This window comes from Choloepus didactylus, chromosome 19 (genome assembly GCF_015220235.1).
Source record: "Choloepus didactylus isolate mChoDid1 chromosome 19, mChoDid1.pri, whole genome shotgun sequence".
NCBI classification, from domain to species: domain Eukaryota; kingdom Metazoa; phylum Chordata; class Mammalia; order Pilosa; family Megalonychidae; genus Choloepus; species Choloepus didactylus.
The window spans coordinates 48,749,663-48,777,374 of record NC_051325.1 but is presented as its reverse complement, the minus strand read 5'-3'; the positions used below and the strand labels follow the sequence as shown (position 1 = coordinate 48,777,374).

Genomic DNA, 27,712 nt, shown 5'->3' with positions numbered 1-27,712 from the left:
GGTAAATTAGTTTGCCAGGGCTGGAGAGAGAAGACAATGGGAATGACTGCTAATGGACATGGAATTTATTTTGGGGATGATGAAAATGTTCCAGAATTATATAAAGGTAAAGGCTGAACAACTTTGTGAATATACTAAAAAAATTGAATTGTGCACTTTAAAAGAGAAAAAAATTCTGTTAAATATAGGCATTAAAGCAATCAGAACATTGTAAGTAATTACTGAGTAATCAGTTTCTAAATTACTGAATGTAACTGATATCCTTAATTTTAAATTATATTTTTTTGTGCAGCACTATAAAGATGTATTTTGCAATTTGATTTCCTTATCAGGACTGCAGTTTAGAAAATATTGTTTAGTACTGTTAACAAAATCTTTTAAAGGGCCCCAAAATCATAATACTGAATAAGCTTCTGAATTTTTTTTAAACATCCAAGCAATTTCTGTGCTAATGCAATACATGTAAGACTCCCTAGCATGTCCCAGGCAGAATAAAAAAATAAAAACTATACATAATACCAGCTCTAACATATGTGTTTGTTTTGTTGTGTGTGTATTTCTACCATCTAAAAAAATCACTTGATATCTGTTGCTGTAAATTTTAGGGTCTATCTGTCCAGAACTTTTCCTATATACACTCTCATATACATTTATGTATTTTACAGAATCAGATAATTCTACTTCCTGTTTTGAAATGTGCTCTTCACTGCCATGTAAAAGTGAGGTAAAAGGAGAACTGAGGGTGTTGTATCTTGGAAGCAATCAAGAAGAGTGTTTTCAGTAAAGTAACTACCCAGTACTGCCTGGAGGTTGAATGAGATGGTATTATGTCTTATTCAAGGAAAGGAGCTTGGATTTAATTTTTCTTCCTATTTCTAATAAGCCCACTAGAATTTAAACTTCTACTCTATCATTTCTTCCTTTAGTTTTCATATTTACTGAAGTTAAACTAAGCATGCACATAGTTTAAAGAGTCAACTATGAATGGCAGGCAGTTACGGTGGTAAAATATTGTAAATGCATCAATATAACTGAATTGTACACACGAAAATGATTAAGAGTCAACTATGTAACCTGAACCCCAGCAAAGGATCTAAAATAACCAACTAGCTCTTTTGTAACCTATTGGTAGATTCTATAGTTTTTTACTAATACAATTAAGGAAAGCATTTAACTTAAAAAAAAACAAAAAACAAATAAAAAGAATTGGTTTCAAGAGAGAACTGAAAGTTATCAATACAAGAAACATTTTTACTTACCGTGAGTTGACCTGCTACTCCAAAATCCGCAAGTTTTGCATGTCCTTCTGTATTTAGCAAAATATTGCCCGCCTTGATATCTCGGTGGATTTTCCTCATAAAATGAAGGTATTCCAGTCCCTTAAGTGTGGACTGTAGTATTGTAGCTATTTCATCTTCTGTTAACTGAAAAAAAAAGAATGAGAAGTTCAAATTCTATCAGCTAACATCAGCACATTGGAAAAAAAAATTATATACTAACTCCTTTATTTCTTCAAACACAAACATAAGATCTCATTCAACCTGTGAACATCTGACAGTCCCATGGCTTATAACACCATCAATATGAAGATCACTTCCAAATCACATTTCCAGCCCAGTTCTCTCACTAAACATCAGATTTATGTATTTACCTACTCAGTATCTCCACATGAATACCTAACAAGCATCATAAACATGTCAAAATCAAATTCTTTATTTCTGCTACCAGTCTACCCCTCCACAGTGTTCCCTTGCTAAGTAAAAGGCAAGTTCATTCTTTCCGCTTCTCTTGCCAAAAGCCTTGAGGTTATCCTTGACTCTTCTCTATCTTCAAAATATATCCAAATATATCCTGTTTTCCCCTGGACCAAGCCACCATGTGCGACCTGAACTATTATAATGCTCTCCTAGCTGGTCTTGCTGTTTCCACCCTTGATCCTCAACGGGATATTTTCTACAGAGCAATCATAATGAACCTTTTAAAAATGAAATCGAGATCTGTTCAAAGCCTTCCAATGCATTCCTAAGCCACTCAAAATAAAAGCCAGTCCTCACGCAGGCCTTCCATGATCCAGCTGCTGGCTCCCTCTCTCACTTCATCTTCTACCACTCTGTACCTTACTCACTCTGTTTCAGCTACACTGTCTTTCCTGCTGTTCCTCCAGCAAGAAACACTCCAGGCACAGGTCCACTTCTAGGCCTTTTCACCTGCTGTTCTCCCTGCCTAGAACACTCTTCAACCAGCTATCTGTACAACTTGCTCCCTGCTTCACCACTGCCCAAAAGTCACCTCATGAGAAAACCAAGGACTTCTCTAACTCCCCTCAATCCTAGATTCCCTTATCCTACCTTATTTTCATCACAGCATTATAATCATCTGACATACTATGCTTTCTATATATACCCATTTATTATCTGTCTTCCCTATTAGAACATTAGTTCCAACAGAAAAGGTCTTTGATTTGTTTACTGCGCTGGTTTGAGACTACTGTGTATCCCATGAAACACTATGTTCTTTTGATCCACCCTGATGGGTGCAGACTTATTGGGGGTGGGATCTTTTGACTAGTTGTTTCCATGGAGATGTGACCCACCCAATCGTGGGTAGGACCTTCTGATTAGATTATTTCCATGGAGGTGTGGCCCCACCCATTCAAGGTGGGTCTTAATTAAATTTACTGGCATTCTCTATGAGAGGATAAAAAGCAGGGACATTCTGAACAGAGCTCAGAGACATGCTTAGAGAGAAAATGCTCAGAGACATTCTGGAGACAGTCATTGAAACCAGACGCTTGGAGATGTAGACAGAAAGACATTTGGAGATGCTAAGCTAAGAGATGAAGCCCAGAGTTTGCCTCAGAGAAGCTAACTGAGAACTCACAGATACTTATAGAGAAAGCCACTGGAACCAGAAGCTGAAAGCAAGATAACCGGGGAGTGAAGGACAAGCAGATGCCAGCCATGTGCCTTCCCAGCTGACAGGTGTTCCAGATGCCAGTGGCCTTTCTTCAGTGATGGTATCCTCTTGTTGAGGTCTTAGTTTGGATACTTTTATGGTCTTAGAACTGTAAATTTGTAACCTAATAAATCTCCTTTAGAAAAACCAATCCATTTCTGGCACATTGCATTTACAGCACCTTTAGCAAACTGGAACATTGACTTTTCTATCCTCTGCACCAAGAAAACCACCTGGCACATAGTAGGTGCCAAAAAAAATTGTTGAATAACAAGGAATAAATGAAAGAGGATGCTGGAGACTGACAGAGTATTTGATCAATCCAATGTTGGCTTTGTGCAGTTCTAACTCCAGTTCTAAACAAAATCTATCAACAAACTCTTAATCAGTCCCCCTTAGAACAAACAGTTCACATTTAGAAGTGAGTGTAGTGTGTGGGATTTGGGATTAGAAAGACCTAGCTTTTATGCTTTTTTTTTTTTTACTTTTCTTTTATTGTGAAATATAACAAAAATACAGAAAAGTGATAACTTTCAAAGTACGATTTAACAAGTAGCTAGATAGCAAATTTCAAAGAATGTTACGGGTTACAGTTCCACTCAGTTATTTCCTTATTGTGAAATACATATACAGAAATGTGATAACTTTCAAAGTATAATTTAACAAATAGTTACACAGCAAATTTTGAAGCATGTTATATATTACAGTTCCACTATGTCAGTTATTTCCTTTTCGGCTTCTACTCTTGGCTCTACTTTCTAACTGTGTGTCCTAAGAAACTTTTCTGAGTTTCCGTTTCTCCATCTATAATATAGGAATAATATCACCTTTCTTCAAGAGTGCTGTGAAAATCAAATGATATAAGGCATGTAAGAACATACTTGGTTCAATAACTGCTACACTATCAAACAATCAAACAATATTTAATAAGTACCTATTTAAGCCAGGCATTTAAAATATAATATTAAAAATGGCTAGCAATAGCTAACAATTACTGTTTATACTCAGTACTATTTTTATAATCTCATTTAATCCTTATATAAACCAAATGAGGTAGGTACTATCATCACTATTTTATAAAAAGGAACCTAAAGCACAGAGAAGTTAAGTAACTTTCCAAAAGTCACAGAGTTAATTAAGGAATAGAACTTTCACTAAAAATCTAAGCTAACACTATTGGTAGCAGGCTAGATGTTGGGGTACCTTCTGTGGCCAAAGAGTACAAAGCTCATGTCTTGACTTACAGATTCCTTATTCTAACCAGTTAAGCTAACTGGTAAAAGCAGCACTGCCTTATAGAAATATAACACAAGCAACAAATATAATTTTAAATTTTCTAGCAGCCACATTAAAAACAGAAAAATGAAACAAGTGAAATTAATTTTAATAATATATCTTACTTAACCATATATATCCAGAATATTATCATTCCAACATGTGATCAACACAAAAATATTAGAGATTTTTTTTTTTTTTTGCAATAAGTATTCAAAATCTGGCATGTGTTTTATACTTACAGCACATCTCAATTTGGATTAGCCACATTTCAAGTATTCAATAACCACATGTAGCTAGTAGCTATCGTGCTGGACAGTGTAGAGTTAAAACATTTGATTGTGGCACAGTAATTTGTAATCATTAAAAATCAGCCCTTAAGAGTTTAAAAATACATAAATATAATAAAATAATATTAAGATATCAAGAAAACACCAAAAGTATCATCAAAATTAACTTTAGGTTGTTTTTAAACACATGAAATAAAATAACTTAATGCTGCATATAAGAAGCTCTGGAACCCAATTTTTAATTCAATAAATTATTCAAGGTTTGGGACTTTTAAAAATTTATCTTATTATTCCTAGCTAAAGAACTTGCTATTTAACCAGGCAAACACATTAACTTTCAAAAATGCAAATTAAGAAAGGATATAGTAGTATGGATAATCCAAAAATTATAATTAAGTTTTTAACAAACCCACCTTATAATTTGAATAGCACCTCACAATTTACAAAGTACTTTCACATAGGATTTAAATGCATTTTCATAATTTTGTAAATACTTAATATGGGTATTATTCCTATTTTTCCTATAAAAACAAAAACTAAACAAACCAAAAACAACTAAAGGCTAAGATTTCCCCTGCTTCTATTCATATCCACACAGAAGCCAGTAAATGTAAATCAGAAATCTCACTCACTTGCTTAGAAATCAGCAATGGTTTCCTATTGTACTTGGAATAAAATTCAAATTCATTATCATGGCCTAAATTATCCAACAAAATCTGGCCCCTATCCACCTGCCTATCCTTGCCTATTCCCCTCCAGTAACAGTGGCCTTCTTTCTATTGTTCAAACATGCCAAACTTATTCCAGCTTTGAGGTCCCTGTACTGGTTATTTCCCTACACAGAATGTTCTTTCCAAAGTCTTAGCTCTTTCTCATCATTAAAGTCTTACTTTAAATGTTACCTCCTCTGAGTGACCATCCTCAACTATCCACCCTCAAGTAGCCCACCAGGTACTCTTTATCATCACTTCATCCTGATTTTCATTTTCTTCAAAGCAATTATCACTATCTGATATTTCTTGTCTAATTATCATTAATTTGCTTTTTGTTGCCCTGTTAGAAAGTATGCTACCATGGGAGCAGGGATATTGCAGTTTTATTTACTAATGTATCCCTAGGGCCTGGAATAGTGCTACAGAAATATTTACTGAATAAATAAATAAATAGTTTAAGCAACTGAGTCTGGACTGGAACCCATGGCTCCTAACTCTTACTCCAGCAAAGTAACATCAAATAATCTTTCGTAGTGAGATTATTTTTGATTAACAATGAAGTTAATTTGAGGATATAGGATGTAGAGGAAGTTAATCAGTGAACATGCTGGGTAGGAGGAGAAATCCAAATCCAAATTTAAACCTTTAAAACTCATTGCAGAATTGATAGCCATTTTTATCACCCAATAAGAAACAAGCAAAATATGCCAAAAGTGACTCAACCAGGTTGGTGTCCAATATGCCACATCTAGGAGAGGTCAAAGAGCAAAGAAAAAGAGCTAAGGTAAGGGGGAAATTTGAAAGATGTGGTAGCTGGAGAATGCACATGAATGAAAGCCCAGGGAAAAGAAGATGGCAGAAGAGATGGCACTGTTCTAGCAGGCAAACTTACTGTTTTATTTCGTAATCGAATGATATCAGACACAGAGCCAGCCCCACAGTACTCCATAACGATCCACAAGTCTGTATTCTTAAAATAACTGCCATAATATTTGACTACATGAGGGCTAGAGAGAGAGAGACAGACAATACAAATTAGTGGAATAGCCTTCAAACACCTCTCTTAATTCAAATTAATGAAAATTAATTTCTCAGCTCAAAAGATCAATTATTCATATTCAGGGTTAAAAGGGTACCCTCCTGGTAAGAATGTAAAATGGATTCTCTGGAAGGCAATAAATAATAAAAATAAATAACAAAAGCTCTATTTTTAAGTCTACAAATTTATCCTAAGAGTAACACATGTTCAAAATGAAAAAGCATCATAGTGCTAGTCATAAAAGTGGAAATTTAGATGCTATCTAAATGTTTAATGTTAGGAAATTTATTAAAGAAATAATGATATAACCATATACTGGAATACCATGAATCTATGAAAAATGTTATAGAAAAATATATAATAACATGAGAAACTATCTTATTTACCAAAAAAAGTAGGTTACAAAATAACAAAATTGGTATAATACCAAAAAGAGAAATAGGATATGTGTACTAAGGAGTATTTAACCACAATTATTTCTGCAAATGATTTTATTTTTTTCTTTTAATTTATTTGCTTTTTTCCAAGAAGTCACATGCATTTTGTAATAAAGGAAAAAAAAAAAAAATCACACTACAATCTATTATAAAGAAAAAACATTCAGGATCAGACCTGGAATTGTAGAGCTCAAGCTTAAAGAGAGATACAAAATAAGAAATTTCAGAGAGAAATCAAGCATCTCTTTAAAATGAAATAATTTGCCCTCCAAGAGCTACCAGCTTTAACTGGCTGGACTATTATCAGGTCCAAATGATATATAATAATTGAAGATGGTAAAACCAACTCAGCTTCATTAAGTCTCAGAATTTTAAAGGCCGTTCATCCTTGGGAAACATGTCAATGATAAGAACAGAAGAAGAGGGGAAAAAACCCACACAAAATGAGTATTAGTGAAGAGATGGATAAATAAGTCTTTTACGGTATAAGATCACCACATTTGCTCTCCCTTCCTAAACTGTAATATTTACTGCTTCTATTAGGCAATTACTATCAGGTACTTATCATCAGAGTATATTGTATTCAATTTTGCATTGTCAGCTAGACTTTCCTGTCCATATATCTCCAGTCTGTCCAATTAATCTATAAACTCCTGAAGGATAAGAGGACTCTGTTCTGTATTTCTTTGTATTCCTTATAGTGCTTAGTGCAGAGTAGGCTCTTCATAAACATCTCATCTTTAGTTAGAGACATTTAAAAACCCTGTTTGGAACAGAGCTCTTGAGTAGTCCATCAAAAGTGGCAAAGTCCCAATTTGCCAACTGGAATAGCTTTCATAATGTATCTTGTAGAGAGGAGGAAAGGAAAACTACTACCTTAATCTAGTCAATGTAATCAAGAAAAATGGGGTTTTACTAGTAGACCTAAGCACAAAAATAGAAAGAAAAAAAAGAAAGGAAAGAAGGGAGGAGAGTAAGGACTGCATTCAGTCTGTAAGACTTCAAGGCTCCTGGGTAAATTTGTCTGTAAGAATCTGCTCCCCCTGCCCTGATAGTGAAGCTTTATAAACAGGAGGTACAAAATTGAGCTGCTGGCCAGAGGGACTTCAGTAGAATGGATGCAGCCTTAAGTGCTAGGCTTTCTCATCTCCCTTCCAACTCCTTACAGCTGGCATTGCCCCACGTTTGTAGGTTTGTGTCTCTAAGTCTGTGACCAACCCATGTCGTCACGGATTTCAGAGCAAGTCACGTGCTTTTCTGTGGTTGCCTGTTGGCCTGATTTCCTGCTTACAGCATTTGACAAATCTTAGTTCCTCAAAAATAAAATACTTAACTAATCTTAGTTTGAATAATTTTTTAAAATGTGAAAAAAGTAATAGTAATACATAATGATTCTCCTTTTACAGATCTATCAAACTATCTGATATTCTAAGGTTTCTAGAGCTAAAAAAATATTTGAATTATCTCTTCTTAGCTGTCTTTGCAGAAATGTTGTCTCAATAGGAAGTAAGAGATCATTATCTCAAAAAAGAAAGAAAGCCAGCACCACTTTCTGCTGCTTCCTCCCAGTTTCTAAAAGGGCTAACTAAAAAAAAACAAACAAAACACTATGCAGATATGTAGAAACTATAGAAGGCTAGCTACTGAAACTTTTTCATCATATTTTTTTCTGAAAACATGAGGTGATTCTACTGAACTCTTCCTTCTGCAAAATATCTAAGTAAAAGCATCCCTAGGAGTCAAACTTTAAATAATCACACCAAATTCAAAACCAAGTTCTCTCCAAAATAACACCATGCACCTTTACCTGTCACATTGCTGCATTATTGAGATTTCTTTGATTATCTCCTGCAGGTCTGATTCCACAGGAACTTGCTTAATAGCAACAATCTGACCAGTCTCTTTATGAATAGCTTTGTATACGCTGCCATAGGACCTATAATTGGGTGAAAAAGAATGTCAAAGCAAGTCGAGACAAGAGGCGGTAAAAAATAAAACAAAACAAACAAACAAAAAAACCCCAGTCTTAGTTTATATCCTTAAGTGCCTAATGCATTTATACTTAGCTACAGGTACAAAACTGAGATAGCATTTAGAACTTTGGAAAATAATTTCATCAAGAGAACTACCATAGAACTGCATCTTAAAAACTTAATATTTGAACTTTACTGAGTGTAACACATATAGCATACTGCCGTCTGCTAGAAACTGTGCATCACCTCAGTTCATGCTTACAAAAAAAGTGAGCTAGGGGTCATTATCCCTATTTAATAGTAGGGCTCAGAGAGGTTACCTGACTTGCCCAAGTAGGGGTCATTATCCCTATTTAATAGTAGGGCTCAGAGAGGTTACCTGACTTGCCCAAGGTCACACAAGTGATAAGTGGTCAGTACAAGATCTGAATCCAGGAGTGTCTGAAATCAAAGTATGTATTCTCTCCACATCTATACTGGGTTGCATCACAGAAGTGGAGGTCTTTGTTTTCTTGCATTCACTCTACTACCACAAGGTCTTTCAGTTCTTGCTCCTTTCATTTGCAACAATACTTAAAATATTATGGAAGCTAATTAAAGTCTAAGCAAGCATCAGGTATACAAATCACATGCAAATTTTTTTTGCCTTCTACTCCATTCTCAAGAGTATATTCTCAAAATAAATAAACTAAAAGTTTATGTATCCATTCAATTTGGGGGCTGCAAAAGCTTTAGATTTAGAATCTAAACCCTAGGATTTTAGTCCTACTGTCACTACATATTAGCTGTTCTTCACAGACATAGTAATGACTTTGCTGCACCTAATTTTCTCATCTGTAAAATACTACACACCAGCTTATAAGACAGTTGTAACAGTCAAATGAGATACCATCATCATTTACATACATTACATATACATCGAAATTCTGGATAGCTCTCAATGAAATAATGGGTAAATTGTCTTTCATATTTCCCAAAATGGTTTCTTTATACTGCCTTGGTGGAAAAAAAAAATCAACAGTGCCACCTAATATGCCAAAGTAGCTGGATGATCCATCTGCCAAAACTATGCTCAAGAATGGTTTCAATATGAAAGTGACAATCTATCAGAATCCCTTATAATGGGAATTGGTTTGGAATCCCAAAACCAGTTTAATGATCCGTAAGTATTGCATCAAATACTTTTTTGGCCATAGAAAGGCAACCACTGAAGGCCCAACAACAGTCCCTTCTTCCACGCTAAAACAACTCTGATTTGTTAAGATGGCAACATGCTTGTTCCCAGGAGATAAACCATGGTGGTCCAAGCCAGTCACAGTATTCCTGTTCCCTTTGACCAGCGACTGAACTAGTAGAAGGCCTATGACCTAGTTCAGGCCAACGAAATTTGAGGGAATTCTGTTGAATGGTTTCTGGGAAAGATTTTCTTCCCTGGTAAGAGAGGAAAACATAAGCCCATTTCCGCCTGCCGCTTCTCTTCTTGCTTTGGTTACCGTCACGTAAGGACGATGCTCAAAGCTAATGCAGCTATTTTGAGACTATGAGAATTAAAGAGATGCTAAACCATTCTTGAGCCAATTAACCAATCCTAGAATCTCTCACCCCCAGATTTATTATCATTTAACTATCAAATGCCTTTATCTGGTGGCCACTGTTAGTTGGATATTTTGTTACTTTCACCCAAAGGTACTCAATACACTAGGTCCCATGTGATGAAAATGTCTGTATTTCACCATCATTCTGGAATGAGTTTAACTGGTAGACAATTCTTCTTTGACTATAGCTTTCCCTCTAGGACACTATTTTCCAGCATCTATTGCGCTGAGAACTCAGTTATCAGTCAGACTGTCATTTTTTATAGGCACTCTCTTTCCACAGATTTTAAGATAAGTTCTTTATTCTCAACATTCTACAAGTTCATTAAAATATAATTCATGGTTGATTTATTTGGCACTTCATAAATTTCAATATGAGGGTTAAGAAAGTCTTTCTTCTAACCTTGAAACTTATCAGCCTTATCTCTTTAATTATTTCCTTTACGTATCTCTTTTAGTATCTCCTAGAATTCCCACTGGATCTAAATTCAACCTCTTTAATCATGTTGTCCTCTTGATTTCCAACTCTGTTTCTCTGTGCTGTATTTCATGATCAGTTTCAATTCTGTTTTTCAATTCACAAATTCTCTTTCAACCTGTCTACTTTACTGTTTATCTGATTTACTGGGCTTTCAATTAAACTTCAATTATTGTAGTTTTCATTGTCAAGATTCCCAACCTTGCATTTTTCACGAGGCTAACTGTCCAGTTAAATGTCCTTGTTTTAAAAATGCTATTGCCTCTTTTTTATCTTCTTAAAACAAGCATATTGAATATATTTAAGCCGTTTTCAGATTGCTCCATTATTTCTATTTCCTTAGGTATGAATTCTCCCATTTGTTAGGTCTGCTAAACAACTCATGGAAGTAAATTTCCTCAGATGGATTTCCTTTTTTCTTGAATGATTTTCCTCTACACAAAGCTCACTGTCAGATGGTTACATGCTGCTTCTTCCTGTCAGATGGTTTCATGGTTCCCTCAGTCCAGTCATCTGGGGCTGCACAACTTAAATCACATCTTGCATTAGGAGTTTGGGGGTTCTGTCCCTAAAGATACCACACCTGAATGTAGGCTAGGCCCAGATCCTATTGTCAAACCAGTATCTCTGCTTTTTTCCCTAGGTGTTAGGCAAACGGCTCTTTCTAGTGGTGGTCAGGCAAATTTATTTCAGCTTTAGTTCAAAGATGGAGAGCCTCGTCCTTGCCAATAACTTCACATAGGAAGCCCAAATACAATCTCCTGACAGGGACAGGGCATGTTTCACTCTCTCTGGTCCACTGTGGGCTATGTATCTTTAAATTAAAAAAAAAAAAAAGATTTTCATTCATTATTCTTACATGTTTGAAACAGAGAGGAGAGGTCTCTAAATGTACTCACTCAGCAATCTTGACCAGAAAACTCTCCAAGCCTCCCTATGCCATCTTGATAGCAAAGAAAACTCTGATAGCTCATACGAACAACTATAGATTTATGATTCTACACACTGCAATTCTAATAACCTGGAATTAGAAGACTTCAGCAATTGTGTTTGTATATAAGCAAATCTCTTGAGTCCTGATTTCCTTACAAAAACTAAATGACTCAATGAATTTTAATTGGCATGGAACAAAGATGGTAAGGAAGTGGGTATTTCATATAACCTATATAAGGCAAGGATACAATATAGGAAAATGGAAATAATACAGTATCTGAAATCAAATGAACCAGATTCAAGTTCTGACAATACCACTAACTAGCTATGAAACCATGGGCAAGTACCTAGACTGTCTGGGCCTCAATTTCCTCCTCTGTAAAATGGGAATAATGACAAAAATACCCAGCTCATAAACTTTTACAGTAACTAAAGGAAATAATGTAATAAAAAGGACTTTGTAAATTATAAAGCACTATGCATATACTAGTTTTATCATCCTATGATATAAAGTTAAATGAGTCAATATGCAAAACTTTAGATGTAATAGAAGGAAAAGGGTGCTAAGCTCCAAGTGAAAACACTTTTCAGGTGCTCTCCACTTATCCTTATCTGCAACAGACTCTGCCTCTATTCTGACATAGATACACACGATTTCCTCAAAATACAGAATGACTGGAGTCTCCAGAATCCAATACAGTCCTTTAGCCAGAGCTTGTTTCTCGGGACACAGGTCAGTGAGAGTTCACCACTCATTTTCCAGAACAACGTAAAGATGGCATGGTAGTCTGTGCAGTTAAGGTCTTCCTCAGGCTTCTGTTAGTTAAATGATGCTTGCTCAGATTCATTCAGCCTGGATGACAGAAATCTATGTATTTGTGGTATCTGAACAACAGAAAAAATATAATAAACCTAACTCTTTAATAATAATATGGTGATAGCATGGGAAGATTTGTTTTCTCCTTGGTGATGTCATTACGGGGAAATTTCCAAGTTCCTTGCTGAAAAAAATCCATGGACCTAAAACACAATTTAAAAAAGCATAATTAGTTTAGATTTCCTTACTCTATATTCTTGATACTTCCTCTCCCTGAATATTTCTTTTGACATTCCCAAACCCAATCATCCCAAACAGATCGCCCATCATGAGTGCCTAACCATACTTTAAGTCTTAAGATTGAACTTTGATTTGACACAGTGAGGTGTGAAAAATGCTTCAGTTGACACACTTGAAAATAAAATAACTGTCATTTACTGAGCACTTACTATGTGCCAAGCACTGTACTACATACTTTACTCCATTATCTCATGTAATATTCACCATAAACCTATGAGGCAGATACTGTTTTTATGCCTACTTTAAAGGTGAGAAAGTGAGTTTTAGAAATATTAAACAATTGGCTCAAGTTCACATGACTAATAAACAGTAGAGCAAGGATGTGAACCCAGGTCTTTCTGACTTCAGATCAGAGTCTATGGTCTTACTACTGTAATACACTTTTATTAAAGTTAAAAAAACAAGTTAGTTACATGGTCAAGTATGCCTTCTTGTCTTTATCTTATTCCAAGTATAAGCTACAAACATTGTTAATGTAAAGGCCATGGACTGACTGCCTTGTGGAAAATAGCAAAGATACCAAATTAAAGCTGAAAATAGCAGAAAAGAGATGTAGAGGGACTTTTCCATACCTTTAATGATGCCAGTCAATTTGCTGTCTTCGGATTCATCTAAGACTTGTATTTTAGCAGCACAGCAGGTGTCATCTTTTAATGCCCTTCTTTGCTTGATTCCTTGCTTGATTCCAAAGAGTATTTTTCCAACTTACAAAAAGACAGTGACTAATATTTTTTACAAGGAGATAATCCATCAAAAACTATTCCATTTAATCCAGGATTGGGTTTAACATTATTATGGATCTATATTAGGCTTAAGTAACACTAATCCAAAAAATGATCTAACAACATAAAAGAACTGATTTCAAAGAGCATACAGTAATTAGATGGCAGATATTTTTAAAAGTTAACATGCCAGGTCTTCGCTTGAACCAGAAGTACCCTCAAGAAATCAAAAAAAAAAAAAAAAAAAAATGACATACATACCACATTTATTTGTTTATACATGCATAAACTATCTCCAAACGATACACAAGAAACAGCTACATTGTTTGCTTCAAGGTGGCTGAGAGATAGAGTTGGGGAATGCTGTATACACATCTGTATTTTTTTGAATTTTGAATCAGATGAATTTATTACCTATTCAAAAATTAATGATAACAACAACAAAAACTTAAGAAAGGGTATCCCTAACATTTTAATGTCCTGGTTATTACTGAAGAAAGAATAACTACACAAAGATTAAATCAAAAGGATATGTAAAAGTACAGAAAAATTATGATGTAACTTTTACTGTATCATGAAAAGTCAATGATGGCCATTGTCTTTTACTAAATCTCATTTCATCAGAATTTCATAAACTCATTCACAAATCTGTGATTCAAGAAGTCTCCTGACTCCCAATCTAGGATTTCAGATCTCCTAGGAAGCTGTAAAGGGGGTGACCGTCCTTGATTTATTTACTATATTTCATAAAGCTAAATTGACTAAAACACTGAATTCTGCTGTTTTTTTTTTACTGAAACAATATTTATTGCCTAACAATCAGAAGCTATGAGCAGCAAATAAAAATATCTGACTAATAAAAATAGAAAAATTAATCATAATACCATTAGTGCAATATGTTAGACAAATAAACTCTTTCAAACCATGGTTTCTACAAGAAACAAAACAGTAGACGTCACTGGTATTAAAAAGACTGGGAATCACTAAATCTGTCTGTAACAGTGATGGCAGAAGGGGACAGGGTATTTCAAGCTACACATTTACTTCCTAACCCATGTAACATTCCCCTTCCTTCTCCTTGGAGTTGATTATTATTGCCAAGAAAATGTTTCAACCTCTTCTCGTGGTGGAACAGGAAAAAAACCTGGAACCAAGAGGTCTACCTGTATTTTCTATAGACTTACCCTTCTCCAAGTTTCTCTAAGACATCAAACACTTCTTCTGGTTGTTTGGTTAAACTATCTTCATCCAACTTTTTCAGCTGCCTGTGAGTGAAGAAATATAAACACAAAATACATTTCACTTGCTAGCAACTAGGACATGAAATACATTATTTATTTTCCAATTAGCATCCTAGGAATTTCGTTACAAAGTCTTCACTAGCAAACAACAGCAAAAGCAAGCTAGGAGACTTTTAAGGGAAGCTGAAGAGCTGCTCTATGAAAAGATTATACTTGTTCTGGGTCACCATGATGAGCAAAATCAGGACCAGAGGGTGGAGAGCTGCCAAGAGTCAGATTTCAGTTCAATGTATGTCACAATTTTCTAGCAATAAAAGTTCTCCTAAAATAGTTTAGATGGCCTTAAGAGACTCCTAGTCCCCCTCCCCCATCATTGGAGAATTTAAACAGAAAATGAATCATCACATGGCTGAAATGCTACAGAGTAGATTAAAGCACTAGATTTAATCTTTAAGGTCCATTTTATATTTTGAGATTGTATGAATTAAAATGACATAACTATCTCTTTGGAAAAGATGTTTAATGTAAGGTTAATTATGAATAGAAACATAGCCTTGGAATGGAGGCCAAGAAAGACATAGGAGACCTTAGTTCTCCATTAGCAAGGTGTTGGTAATTTTGTCAAAACATGTAGATTTATAGGAATCACAGAAACAGAAAGTGGAATGAGTACTTTAAGGACGAGGAAAAGTGAAAAATAATCTAGGCAGCTGGGAGTTTCAAATAGTCTCATAAAAACGCTCCCATGAGCAGCCATGTACCTTTGACTGGTCCCAAAAATCAAAGGGCAGCTTACAACTTCCAGATAGTAATTCACATTTTTCTGTTTAAACTAGATAATCGTAACAAACATGGGAGGCACAAACATACTGGGACCTCTGAAAATCAAAGCCCAAAAATAAGTACATCCAGTCTGTGTTGGTTTAAAGCTGTTTTGTACCCCAGAAAAGGCCATGTCATTTTAATCCGTTCCTGTGGGTGCAGACCTGCTGTAGGTGGGAACTTCTGGTTAGGTTATTTCAATTGAGATGTGACCCACCCCATTCAAAGTGGATCTTAATCTTTTAATACTGGGGTCCTTTAAAAGAGATGAAATTAAGAGAAACAGAGAAAAAGCCCCCAGAGGAGATGAGAAAGGAAGCCACTGAAGCCAGAAGCTGAAAGGAACTAAATCCAGGAGAAAAGGCTCAGCAGACGTCGGCCATGTGCCTTCCCCTGTGAAAGAGGTGTCCCAGACGCTGGTGGCCTTTCTTTGGAGAAGGTATCATCCTGTTGATACCTTAATTTGGACATTTTCAAATTGTAAGCTAATACATCCCCATTGTAAAAGCCAACCCATTTCTGGTATATTTCTAGTATATTGCATTCTGGCAGCTTTAGCAAACTGAAACACAGTGTTTTTATCTTTGTATTATTAACAGACTTAAAGAAGGAGCTTGCTAAGGAATGTGTGTGTGTGTGTGTGTGTGTGTGTGTCTTCCACACAATGGTTTCCTGAAACTGCAAAGGACAAAAAAGAAAAGAAAACTCAGGAAATGGTGAAATATCGAAGTAGTCACACTGTAGATTTCTTTGTAAAGAAAAAAGTTTAAACTAGTTGAATAATATCAATTCTAACAAGACTTGAATTAAAAATATATATGTACATATATACATACATACACACGCACACAAATATGTAACTTCCTAGAGAAATGGCAAAACCAGAAGAGAAGGCAAAAAAACCTGAATACACATCAAGGATATCTACCAATAAGCATTGATTTCAAAAGAACAATCTCACAGAACTTTATAAACATCAAGGACTAGGTGCTAGAGAAATGGAGAACTGAGCCAAGCAAGTTAACTGCCTTAACTTGAAACTTAAAATGACCACACTGACCTTTGAAAATCAAAAGGTCCAAAAAATTAAATTCCAATGATATCATAAAAACTCCTAGCTTCAAAGCATAAAGAGTTGAAGTGAAACTACTCTTAAATTTCAGAACTGAAATTTCTATGAAATCAGAAGTCAGAATGAGTATCTTATAAGCCAGGGATTTGGTTCTTGGTTTTGTGTTTTATTTATTTTTTTGAAGCCCGCATTCTAACTGTATAAACAATGGACAATACTTCATTTCTTAAGTATAATTAAAACTTTATAAACAGTTTATATGAAGGAAGATTCATGTGTTCCTTTGAAGTGTTGACTCTTTGTGGTTACAAAAAGCAAAACTCACTATTTCAACTACAACAGAGACCACAGCATAACAAAGGAAACGGCCACTGCCACCAGAGAATTTGCTGCAAGCCTCTGATAATACTTTGACAGACAAACTTATATGACTGCTCAGATATTCCTTTAAAAAAATTCAAGTGGTTTTTTGTGTGTTTGGGGTCCAGGGTTATTTAAAACAACTTGAACTTAGGGAACCTTAATATCTCTGGTGTCTGGTAACCAATAGGTGATCAATAAATGTTTGCTAAATGGATTAAGTGTAATGATGGGAATCATAACCTTCATCCACAAGCTGTGTATTTTCAAAGTAAAATAGAATTTCACCTAAAAAAGTATTACTGGATTATCAACGAATAAGATTTCTAAAGAAAATCTTTTGATAAGTGACTTTAATCATATCTTCTACCATTAGTCTTCCTGGAACAAGTACTATTACCAAAACAGCCTGACTGTGAAGATGCAGTTCCCTCAATTGGGACTTTCCAGGTCCTGGGTAGTTTCAACCTTGCTCATAAATGAATAGCCCTGTCCAACGCAGCCGCCATGGGCCAAAAAGGTGGACGCTCCTTTCCTAAGTCTGATGGCCTCGTGGACGGCCAGCTTCCCAGCAATGCTCTCTACACCATGCGCTACAGCATCATTATTTAATGGCAATTCACTTTTTAAAATCATTAACTCCTACATAAGACGACGACTTTTAATCTGTCATCATTGACTTGGTCACACGCAAATGTCAAACTCATGAACATAAAGAGCATTTCCTGCCTTGGGGTTGCTATCCCTTGCTGGAAATGCATGCTTTTTGAATCTCTGAAAAGACACCTTTCCAAACACAAATAAGGATGTTTGAGGAGTAGTCACGCATGTGTCTGGCTAATTCTCAAGCGTCTCTCTCCCATCTTAGAACTCCTGTAAGGTGTATTTTATTTATATATACCTATCTCTCCTACCACACAGAATTTGATGTAGGTTACAGCAAATATATAAAATAAATTGATAGTTTTTATCAATGATAATAAATTTTAGTTGCTGCTAACTAGGCAGTCCACTAGTTATGATAGGCAGTCATTCAAGAACTCAGTCCTGCAATGCTTTTCTGTTGCACTTTTCATAATTTTTTTTAAATCCAAAAGATAAAGGAATGAACACAGTGATCAGCACAAATGTCAAAAAGCAAGTCTTACTCCTTTGCCCAAGATTACACAACACAAGGCAAAGGCAAAAACAAAACTCAAATTCCTAATCCTCTTTTCAATTAAACCAAGACTTCACTCTCTCAAGGAGAAAGAACACATGTATTTCAGAAAAAAATATAACAAGTGTACATTAATAATTGGATTGCTATCATGCTACAGAAAATATCTGCTAACACACACAAGGCTCTGTGAAACAAGGGTATTTCCAGGGGGGCAGCAGAGTGAGGCAGTCAAGAACATGGACTTTGGACCAGTCTGCCTGGATTAAAATTTCAGCTCTACTACTTTATTAACTATGGGACTTTGGGCAATCACTAATTTCTCTGTGCCTCAGTTTTATCATCTAAAAAATAGAGATATAGGGATATCCACCTCACTGAATTGTAGTTAAGGGTCAAATGAGTTAGTAATAAATTCAAGCATATGAAATTTCCATATTTATGGGTCAAAAATCATCAAATATCAGCAATTTCATATGGTTCACAGAGCAAGTGGCATAAGAGTCTGCACGCTTTACTATTATTACAGTCTCGGCACACTATGCTAGGGAGAATCATGAACCCATCCCAACCAGGCTATTTATTTGCCTTCTGCAATGTCTGTGTATTTCTAACAACTCCAAGTGTTCTGTCCAAGCTGTCAAACCCTTCCCTTCACCTCTCCATTGGCCCACACACTGAACACTTCCTACTTTAGTGCTCCTTCTGATGCAGGAAGTTAGAGGTCTGGGTGAAATAAAAGCTAACTACCGTGCACCTCAAAGAAGCATGACTCTTTCAGACCCTACTCCCCACTTTTCTCTAGCTGCAGTGAAGTGACATAAGACCCTGGTGTCCACAGAGCAAATCCATGATACAACTGCAACATGATCCAGGATTTCAGACTTTTTAGGATCAGTCACTTCCCTGATCTTGACCTAAAACAATCCAAGTACCACTAAGATCTGGAGTTGATAGTTACAGAACAATAGAGACCTGAGAAGGGCACAGTCTGACCAGGTCCAGAGAGCCAGACCTAGAGCAAAAAGGGAAACAATTAGGACTGTGTCTCAACTCTTCTGGGCTTCAGTTTGCCCATCTTGAAAACATCCTCTTATTTCCCTATCAACCTCCGAAAGTCAGGCTTTGAAGGGATGATGAGGATGTGAGGAAAATTAGGAAGGCACTCCGGATCTCAGGAATGATGAGTGGGGACAGGACACCACCAAGAGCATCCCCCTAAATGCTCTCCTCCACGAAGCCCTCCCTTGCTAGACCCTCACACCTTTCTTCACACGACCCCAGTCTTAGGCGCGAGCTTTTCTCCTCAACATATCCTCCTACATGGGCTGCCCCAAGTGAGATTCCCTCCCTTAGAAAGTCCATCCCAGCCTTCCTCTCTGCTGGTGCCCTTAGAAAGAACATAGGTTCTCAACCTGCGTCATTACCCCCACCCTCTATCCCAATAAGTCCCTTCTTAGCCAGCCATCCCCCGAGTGGTCCCCGCCCTCAGCAGGTGCTCCCCTCAGCAAGGCCCCCCCTCTTTTGCCAGGAGGTGCCTCACAGCAACCGCTCTCCTTAGCCAGTCCCACGTCTCTCCCCTTCAGCGATGTTCCCCTCCGCCGAACCCCCAGTCTCCAGAGGTCCCCCACTGAGCAGCCGCCCCCATGAGTCGAGTCGCCTCACCCCGTATATCCCGCCTCTCCAGGGCTCCCACACAGCGCTCATCCTTCAGCCAGCTCCCACCTTTCCATTGCCCCCCAGTACCCTCCCTCTTGGCCATTGCCCTCTCACCGGCGCGGCGGGTTCCTCAGCTGTACCGTCTCCATGGCGTTGCCGGCAGCCGCCCGAACCCGCTCACTGCCCCATCCTCCCCCGGGACCTCTCCGAGCCCGCCCCGCAGACCCTCCCACACTTCCGCTTTCCGCCCCTGCCGGAAGTAGCGCGCGGCGCCGGAGCGGAGCCGAGCCATTGAGGCGGAGGCCGCGGAGGCCGCGGAAGCCCGGGCCTGGATCACGTGGTGCGGGGCCTGAGTCACGTGGCGGGGATGGGCGCGGACCTTGAACCGCCGGGCGGAGGGGGTCTTCTCCTAACCGTGTGCTCAGCCGGGCCCCGCTGCCCGGGTCCTGGCCCCGCATTTCTCAGACGGAGAGGTTGAAGCTTTTATGCGAAGCGCCGACATGTTAAGAATTGTCGATTCCTAACAATCCAAGTTATACGCGATTTCTGGGAAGCGCTGCTCCAGGAGTGCCTGAAAGGTTTGTAGTTTTCCTTCTGTTGTTCCAGAAACCTTGTCCCAGGTGGAGGCTGGATCGTGCACACCACATCGTTGATGCCACAGAACATCAGCTCCTAAATTGCCCCACCCTCTCTCTTAGCCTCGCCTTTGAGTCAGTTTGCGGACACACAAATAGCTAACAGTTTTAAACAAATGCCATGTGCTTGCTTTCATATGTTACTTCATGTAATCCTCCCATCAAGCCCTTAAAGTAATCACCGTTTTTATATATTAATATAATTATTTGACTAAGAATGCTTACCACGTTCTCAGCGCTTTAGTAATATTACCCCATTTAATCCCGCTAACAACCCTATGAAGTAAGTACTATTATTCTCATTTTACAAGCCCAGTGAAGTAAAATGTTTTGCCTCAAGGGAACACAGTTAAAAGTAGAGGTTTGGGAATTCAAATCCAGGTCGGTTTGATTCCAGATCCTGCACTACGAAGGTGGAAAACCACTGATGTCTGTCCTATGGTTGGGCAAAAGAGACAGATGTCTTCATTCAGAGCTCCAGTTCCAGCTATAGCGATTCAAAATTCCTCAGTTGCCACCACTGTCAATAAGTGTTAGGGAAATGGTAGATTTTTCCCAATGGGGAAGGTTACAGGAAAAAAATTAACTAGAGCAACCTCTCTCTGGTTTTAATTTTGTTGATTTTCCCAAAGGGATGTCATCTACAAAACTTAACACCTGAGATAATGGAGCCATTCTTCTGAGGCCATGTGGGAAAAAATTTACTGAGAATCTAGCATGAGCCAGGCATTGTCCTGGATTTTTACTTAACCTTCAAAACAACCCTATGAAGTAACAATTATTATCCCTAGTTTATAGGTGAAGAAGCTGAGACTCACATATACACAGCTAGTGAGAGCAAAGATTTTGATACAGGACTGTCCTGACTCGACAGACTCCATGTTTTATTCCCTGCATTGCTCTATCAGAAATTTGTACAATGACAGGGGGAGTCCTGAGAAAGGAAAGATCAAGAGAGTTTCTACAAAGCTCAGGAAGCCATTACTGGTCTCTTGTAAGAAGTCAATCCTTTGTCTTCTGAAATCCCCTAGCACTTTTTCTTTCTTTTTCCCAAAGCACACTCCTTTTATCTTATGTGCAGGCCCTGCTGCCACTGGAATTTTTACTCCTTGAAGGGCAGCTCTGTATCTTACGCTTCCATTGTGCCCTCACAGAGCACAACCCACATCCCTGTAAATGAGTAGGTATTCGACAACACAAATTTTGAAAATAAATGTCAATTTGCCAATACAAAGTTGTAAACAAACTTTCCTTCTTTGTCCACTTCCTGGGATTATTCCAGAAGATGCTCTGACATTCAAATGGCCATGTTTTTCCCCAGAATATCTAGTCCAGCACTGTCCAATAGAAATTTCTGTGATAGTGGAAATGTTCTATGTATCTGCTCTCCAGAACTGTAGTCACAAGCTACATGTGACTGTTGAGACATACGTGGCTTGTTTGACTGAAAAACTGAATTTTTAATTTTATTGTATTTATTAATATAAATTTAAATAGCAAACCTCAGCCAACCACAATAGGATAATAGCTTGAGAGAAAGAATCAATGAACAGGGTTACTGGGAGAGTTCCATTCTTATAAACCAAAATCCTCACACCCCATTCATTCGACATTTATTGAATCCCATGTGCTCTGCACTGTGCTGGGCTCTGGGTTTTTAACAATAGTCAAGACATTTGAATTCTACCTTTTTTAGTTTTACAGAGTAATAGAAGAGAGAGTAATTAAGTAGATAATTAACGTAGTGATAAATGATAACGGAAAACTAGAATATGGGAATCTAACCAAATCTGGGAGGATCAGGAAGGCTTCTTTGAGAAAGCTGGGACGGTCATTCATTCATTCAAACATACATTGAGTGTCTTCTCTGGGCCAAGCATGGTACTATGTGGCAGGCAGTGAGCAAAATAGATAAAGTTCCTGCCCTCATGAGTCTTACATTCAAGTTGGCAAGATCAATAAAAAGCAATATGTAATATGTCTACTATTAAAAGTGCTATAGAGAGAAATCAATGTAAGAATATAGCAGGTGAACAGAGGTAGTGGGGTGGGGAGTAACTTTAGTTCAAAGGATTAGGGAGAGCTTTACTGAAGAGGTGATATTTGGGCAGAGATATGAATCATGTGAGAGAGTAAGTCACAGTAACAGCTGAAGGAAGAATATTCCATACGGAAGGAACAGCAAGGGCAAAGGCTTGTGTTCTTCAAGCAGCAAAAACACTATGTGGCTGGAACAGCATGAAGGAGGGAGGAGAAAAGTAGATGAGGTAGAAGAAATAGCCAGAGCAAGATCAAGTGAGGGCCATGGTAAAGTTTCAAAAAAATGACTGGAAGTTAGTAGATTTATCAGTTAACCATTACTGTGTAACTAACCACTCCAAAGCCCACTGGTTAAAATAGTAATCATTTTCCTGTTTGGGGTTATTACAAATAAAGCTGTTAAGATCATTTTTGTACAAGCCTTCGTATGGATGTACATACACATAATTCATTTCTTTGGGGATAAATACACAAGAGTGGAATGGCTGGATCATATGGAAGATACATGTTTAAGGTTTTAAGAAACTGTTTTCCAAGGTGGTTGTACCATTTTAACTTTTCACCAAAAATGGATGAGAGTTCCAGTTGCTCTCCTCCTCCTCATCTACACTTGGTATGGTCATTTGGTAACTTTAGCCATTCCAGTAGGTGTGTAGTGGTATCTCATTGTTTTGATTTGCATTTCCCTAATGACTAATGATCATCTCAAGTGCTTATTTGTCAATCTGTATATATTCTTTTTTGAAGTGTCTTTTCAAGTCTTTTGCCCTTTCTAAAATTGAGTTGTTTGTTTTCTTATCATTGAGTTTTGAGAGATTTTTAAAATATTCTGGATAGAAGTCCTTTATCAAATATGTGATTTACAAATCTTTCCTGTGGCTTGTCTTTTCATTCTCTTAACAGTGTCATTCAAAGAGGGGAAGTTCTTAATTTTTATGAAGTCTAATTTATCTTTTTTTTTCTTTTATGGATCATACTTTTGATGTCATATCTAAGAAATCTTGGGGAGGGGACTGCCCATGCAGCTGCACTTCACAGTTTCCTATGTCAGCTGACCTCTGGCTGCTTTCAGCCAATGGAAGGCACTAGTGGAAGACAAAAGGGTGGGAGTAAGAGAGAAGCCAGAGTCTTTCTCTGCCTCCTTTACCTCTGACCTGGTATCCAGCAGTGACTGTGTCTTCAGCTCCTGCTGGACAGGTCTGACTTGGTTCCAGCTTATGCAGTACTGCAGACTGTGGGGTCTGCTATTATCACCCTCTCTCTTTTAGCTTCACGTCCTAGGGGTTGTAGTAGTTTCCTGCTGTTGCTATCCTCTGGGCTGCCTCACTGCTCTCTGTTGGCGTCGCTGCTTTTCCATCACATGTGAAGCCAATTCCCTGCTTTATATTCTCCCTGTTGCAGGTTGGACCCTGATTGATGTAGCAGCGTTAAAAATTATCCAGAACTGTAAATTGAGAAAATATTATGCTGTTTACACTTCTGTCTTTAAGACTAATTGTTTTGACCTCGTAGTTTGGAATCAACACTTGAAGTTATTGGTTGAGCCCAGCTCACTCAAATGAAATGTAAGACCTGTCCAGGTTCTAACACATCTTTATTTGCCAGTGTTCTCTCACTCTATAAACCAAGGAAGGCAGAGACACTGTTTAAAGAAACTATCAGTTAACCCTGGAAAGACATGTTCAAGCAAAAAAGAAATTTAAAATATGTCCAATAATATCTGCCCATATAATCCCATTAAGGAGACTGCAGCTGTAACATCTCTTCCTTTGCCAGTAGAGCTGAGGGAACCGGAATCACTGCAGAAGCAGCATCGCAATCGCCAGCCCCGGCTCTGCGCACGCGCCGTGCTCCTGATGCGGCTTCCCTCTCCCGGCAGACTTATTCTAAAAAACTAAATGTGTATTTAATGAGTGCATTAACTCTGAGAGAAATGAAAATCTTTATAAATATGTCAAAAGGTCTGCTTCCAAAAATTGGAAACAGCCCAAATGACCATCAACTGATGCATAAATAAAATGTGGTATATCCATACAATGGAATGTTTTGAGCAATAAGAAATGAAATAGTAATATATAGTATAACATGGAGAACCTTGAAACATTCTAAGTAAAAAGCTAGTCACTCACAAAGGCCCACATATTGTATGATTCTGTTTACATGAAATGTCCAGAATAAGCAAATCTATAGAGATAGAAAGTAGATTAGTGGTTGCCTAAGGCTGGGGGAGTTGGGTGGATTGGGGGTGACAGCTAAGGAGTGTGGGGTTTCTTTTGGGATGATGAAAATGTTCTAAAATTGATTGTGGGGATGCTTGCACAATTCTGTGACTACACTAAAAACCGTTGAGTTGTATACTTTAAATGGATGAATTGTATGCTATGTGAATTATATTTCAATAAAGTTGTTTTTAAAAAGTCATCCCCGAATGAGTCTGCCGGGAGAGGGAAGCCGCATCTGGAGCACGGCGCGTGCGCAGAGCCGGGGCTGGCGATTGCGATGCTGCTTCTGCAGTGATTCCGGTTCCCCCAGGACACTGGGGTTAGGATCCCGGTCCTGAAACCAGGTCCTGAACAAGCAGATGCATTTCTTTATGAGCATCTGGGGTTTATTTCGTTTTCCTACATCCCTGAACAGAATATACACAGTGCCATGGGGACGCCGGCCGTGGGGGAAGCTGATGTGGTCATCCCGAGGAATAGTTCTCACTGCAGTCCAGGCGGAGGGACTGTCCTACTCTGCTTTCCCTGGACAAGAGTGAACTTGAAGAGCAGTTTGTAAAGGGACACGGTCCAGGGGGCCAAGCAACCAACAAAACGAGCAACTGCGTGGTGCTCAAGCACATCCCCTCGGGCATCGTTGTAAAGTGTTATCAGACAAGATCGGTTGACCAAAACAGAAAGCTAGCTCGGAAAATCCTGCAAGAAAAAGTGGATGTTTTCTACAACGGTGAAAACAGTCCTGTTTACAAAGAAAAACGAGAGGCAGAGAAGAAAAAGCAAGCAAGAAAAAAAAGAGCAAAGGAAACCCTAGAGAAAAAGAAACTGCTGTAAGAACTATGGGAATCGAGCAAAAGCATCCACTGAGAAAGAACTGCAGGTTCAGATGCAAAGACTCTGCCTGGAGGCCTCCAGGGAGTCCGGGGGGCGGGGGTGCGTCCCCTCACCAGCACTGTAGAGCTTTTAAAGAGATGTTTTGACATTTACAAAACATAGTCCAACATAAAAATGGTGGACTAGACTAAACTATAGTGAATGAGGATGGTACACTTCAGGAATAAACCTATGAAAACACACACACACACACACACACACACACACACACACAAGTCATCCCCTCCCGGAAGACTTCCCTATTCCCCTTTGCTCCCCCAATATTTCCCTTCTTTAAATTCTTTCAATGCTGCTTTTTATCAGCCCTGGAATTTATGGAAAACATTGTGGGAAGGGATTCCAGTTATCTCTTGCCGTGTGAAAAAAACTACCCCAAAATTTAGTGGCATAAAACAACAATCTTTTTTTTTTTTCTTCCCATAAATCTACAATTGAGGCCTGGCTCAGCAGGGAGGGTTCCTTCTGCTCCGTGTGTCCTTAGGGTCAGTCAGTTGAGTGGCTAGGGATAGGATTACAAAATGCCTCACTCCCAAGGCTGACAAATTTGTGCTGACTGTTGGCTCTGGTTGAGGGCCTGGGGCCGCTCCACTTTTCTTGGACTTCATCACAGAATAAAGGCTAAGTTCTAAAGTGTATTCCTGAGGGAGAGCCAGAAAGAAACTGTATTGGCTTTTCACAGCACTTCTGTTGAAGGGTCCACAGAGGCCCACCCAGTTTTAGAAAGATGGTAAATAGACTCCACTTCTTGATAGGGCAGTGACAAGGTTATGAATGAGCCTGTGGGACTGGAAATACTGTAACCACTTTTGGAAAATACAGTTTGTTACAGGTGTACTTGTCTGATATTTCAGTTGGGATTTATTCTGCTGCAAGCAACTGACAACACATCTAAATGGTGACTTAAAGCATTAATAACATTTATTAATAAATCCATGTCAGCAGTTCCAGGGTTGATTCAGTGGCTCATCAATGTCAATTTCATCTTTCCCCTCCCATCCTACTCAGCATGTAGGCTTTTCAGACTTGTGCTTACTCTCTCAGTTGCAAAATGGCTACCACACCTCCAGTGATCATATCCCTAACCCAACGCTACCCAAAGCAGAAGGAGGGGGGGACTATTTTCTTGGTACCTCTCTCTTATCAGGAGGAAAAACCTTCCAATAAGCACCCCGCAGGCTTCCTCTTATCTCAGGGTCACATGCCCACCCTTGGACCAATCACTGGCAAAAGAGAATGAGATTTTTGTGATTGGTTTATAGCAATCCTGATTCATCTCCAGGGCCTGGGAGAATCTCAAGCATCTGGAAGCAAAGATGAAGGCTACTGAGTAGACAACCAAGAATGTGTGCCTCATCTGGTTGTCTCATCTCGTGTGAGTTCTGCACTGGACTGAGGATTCAGATGGAACAGCCACCCAACCCTCAAAGTTTATAACTAAGTTCGGGAATACATAGACCAGGTCTTTGTGAACAAACCTGATAAAGCTCTTTCTGGGTGCCATACCCTACTAGGTCTTGGAGAGTCAAAGATGAAGACTACTTCCTGCCTTTAAATACCTCACAGTCTTTGAGAAAAACTGCAAACTGACAGTCACAGAGTGATAAGCCCTAAATTAGGGATAAACCCTGGGAACAATAGGAGCAGAGGCAGGACTTGGGGGGTGGGGGGGATCAGAAAGGCTATGCAGAGATGATGTATGAATTGATTGTTACAGGTTGAGTCAAGGTGAGGCAGGAGAAAGTGTTTGGAAAGGAATTCTAGGAGGAGTGGATCGCATAAGCAAAGGTTAGGATATAAGAAAAACAGCTTCGAGTGTGCTGATAGCACTAGGCAGTTGAAAAAATTTGGAGTATTAAGTGGGACATGGAGAATGAAGTCAGATGAGGCTGGAAATAAGCTAAAGTCACACTCAGGGAAAGACCTTCCATCAATCAGGGCTTTCACTTAATAGTCTAGGGCACTAAGTACCGGGTTCTTTCACCTCAAAAAGGTCCTGTCCTCCTTATCTAAAATAGTCCCCACGTGATCACTTTTCATTGCATTACCCCGTTTTGTTTCCCTTATAGCACCAATCGCGTTATGAA

At 38.3% G+C, this 27,712-nt stretch overlaps 1 protein-coding gene and 1 pseudogene across 6 annotated transcripts in view; one reads left to right on the top strand and one right to left on the bottom strand.

Annotated features, from left to right (window-relative positions):
• STK4 (serine/threonine kinase 4) overlaps positions 1-20,041 on the bottom strand; it is a 200,179-nt gene extending 180,138 nt beyond the window's left edge. For 4 of the 6 annotated variants that reach the window (XM_037812424.1, XM_037812423.1, XM_037812427.1 and 1 more), the window contains exons 1-5: positions 19,955-20,041; positions 14,712-14,792; positions 8,517-8,645; positions 6,126-6,240; positions 1,260-1,424 (exon numbers count right to left, since the gene is read on the bottom strand). In XM_037812424.1, coding sequence (XP_037668352.1) covers positions 1,260-1,424; positions 6,126-6,240; positions 8,517-8,645; positions 14,712-14,792; positions 19,955-19,989 — 525 coding nt within the window. In that variant the 5' untranslated portion in view covers positions 19,990-20,041. Of the gene's footprint in view, positions 1-1,259; positions 1,425-6,125; positions 6,241-8,516; positions 8,646-12,605; positions 13,722-14,711; positions 14,793-19,954 lie in introns of those variants that run through there. The other 2 variants (XM_037812425.1, XM_037812426.1) reach the window with 2 other exon arrangements.
• A 4,906-nt stretch (positions 20,042-24,947) lies between these two features.
• LOC119515840 lies at positions 24,948-25,601 on the top strand (annotated as a pseudogene).
• The last annotated feature ends 2,111 nt before the right edge of the window (positions 25,602-27,712 follow it).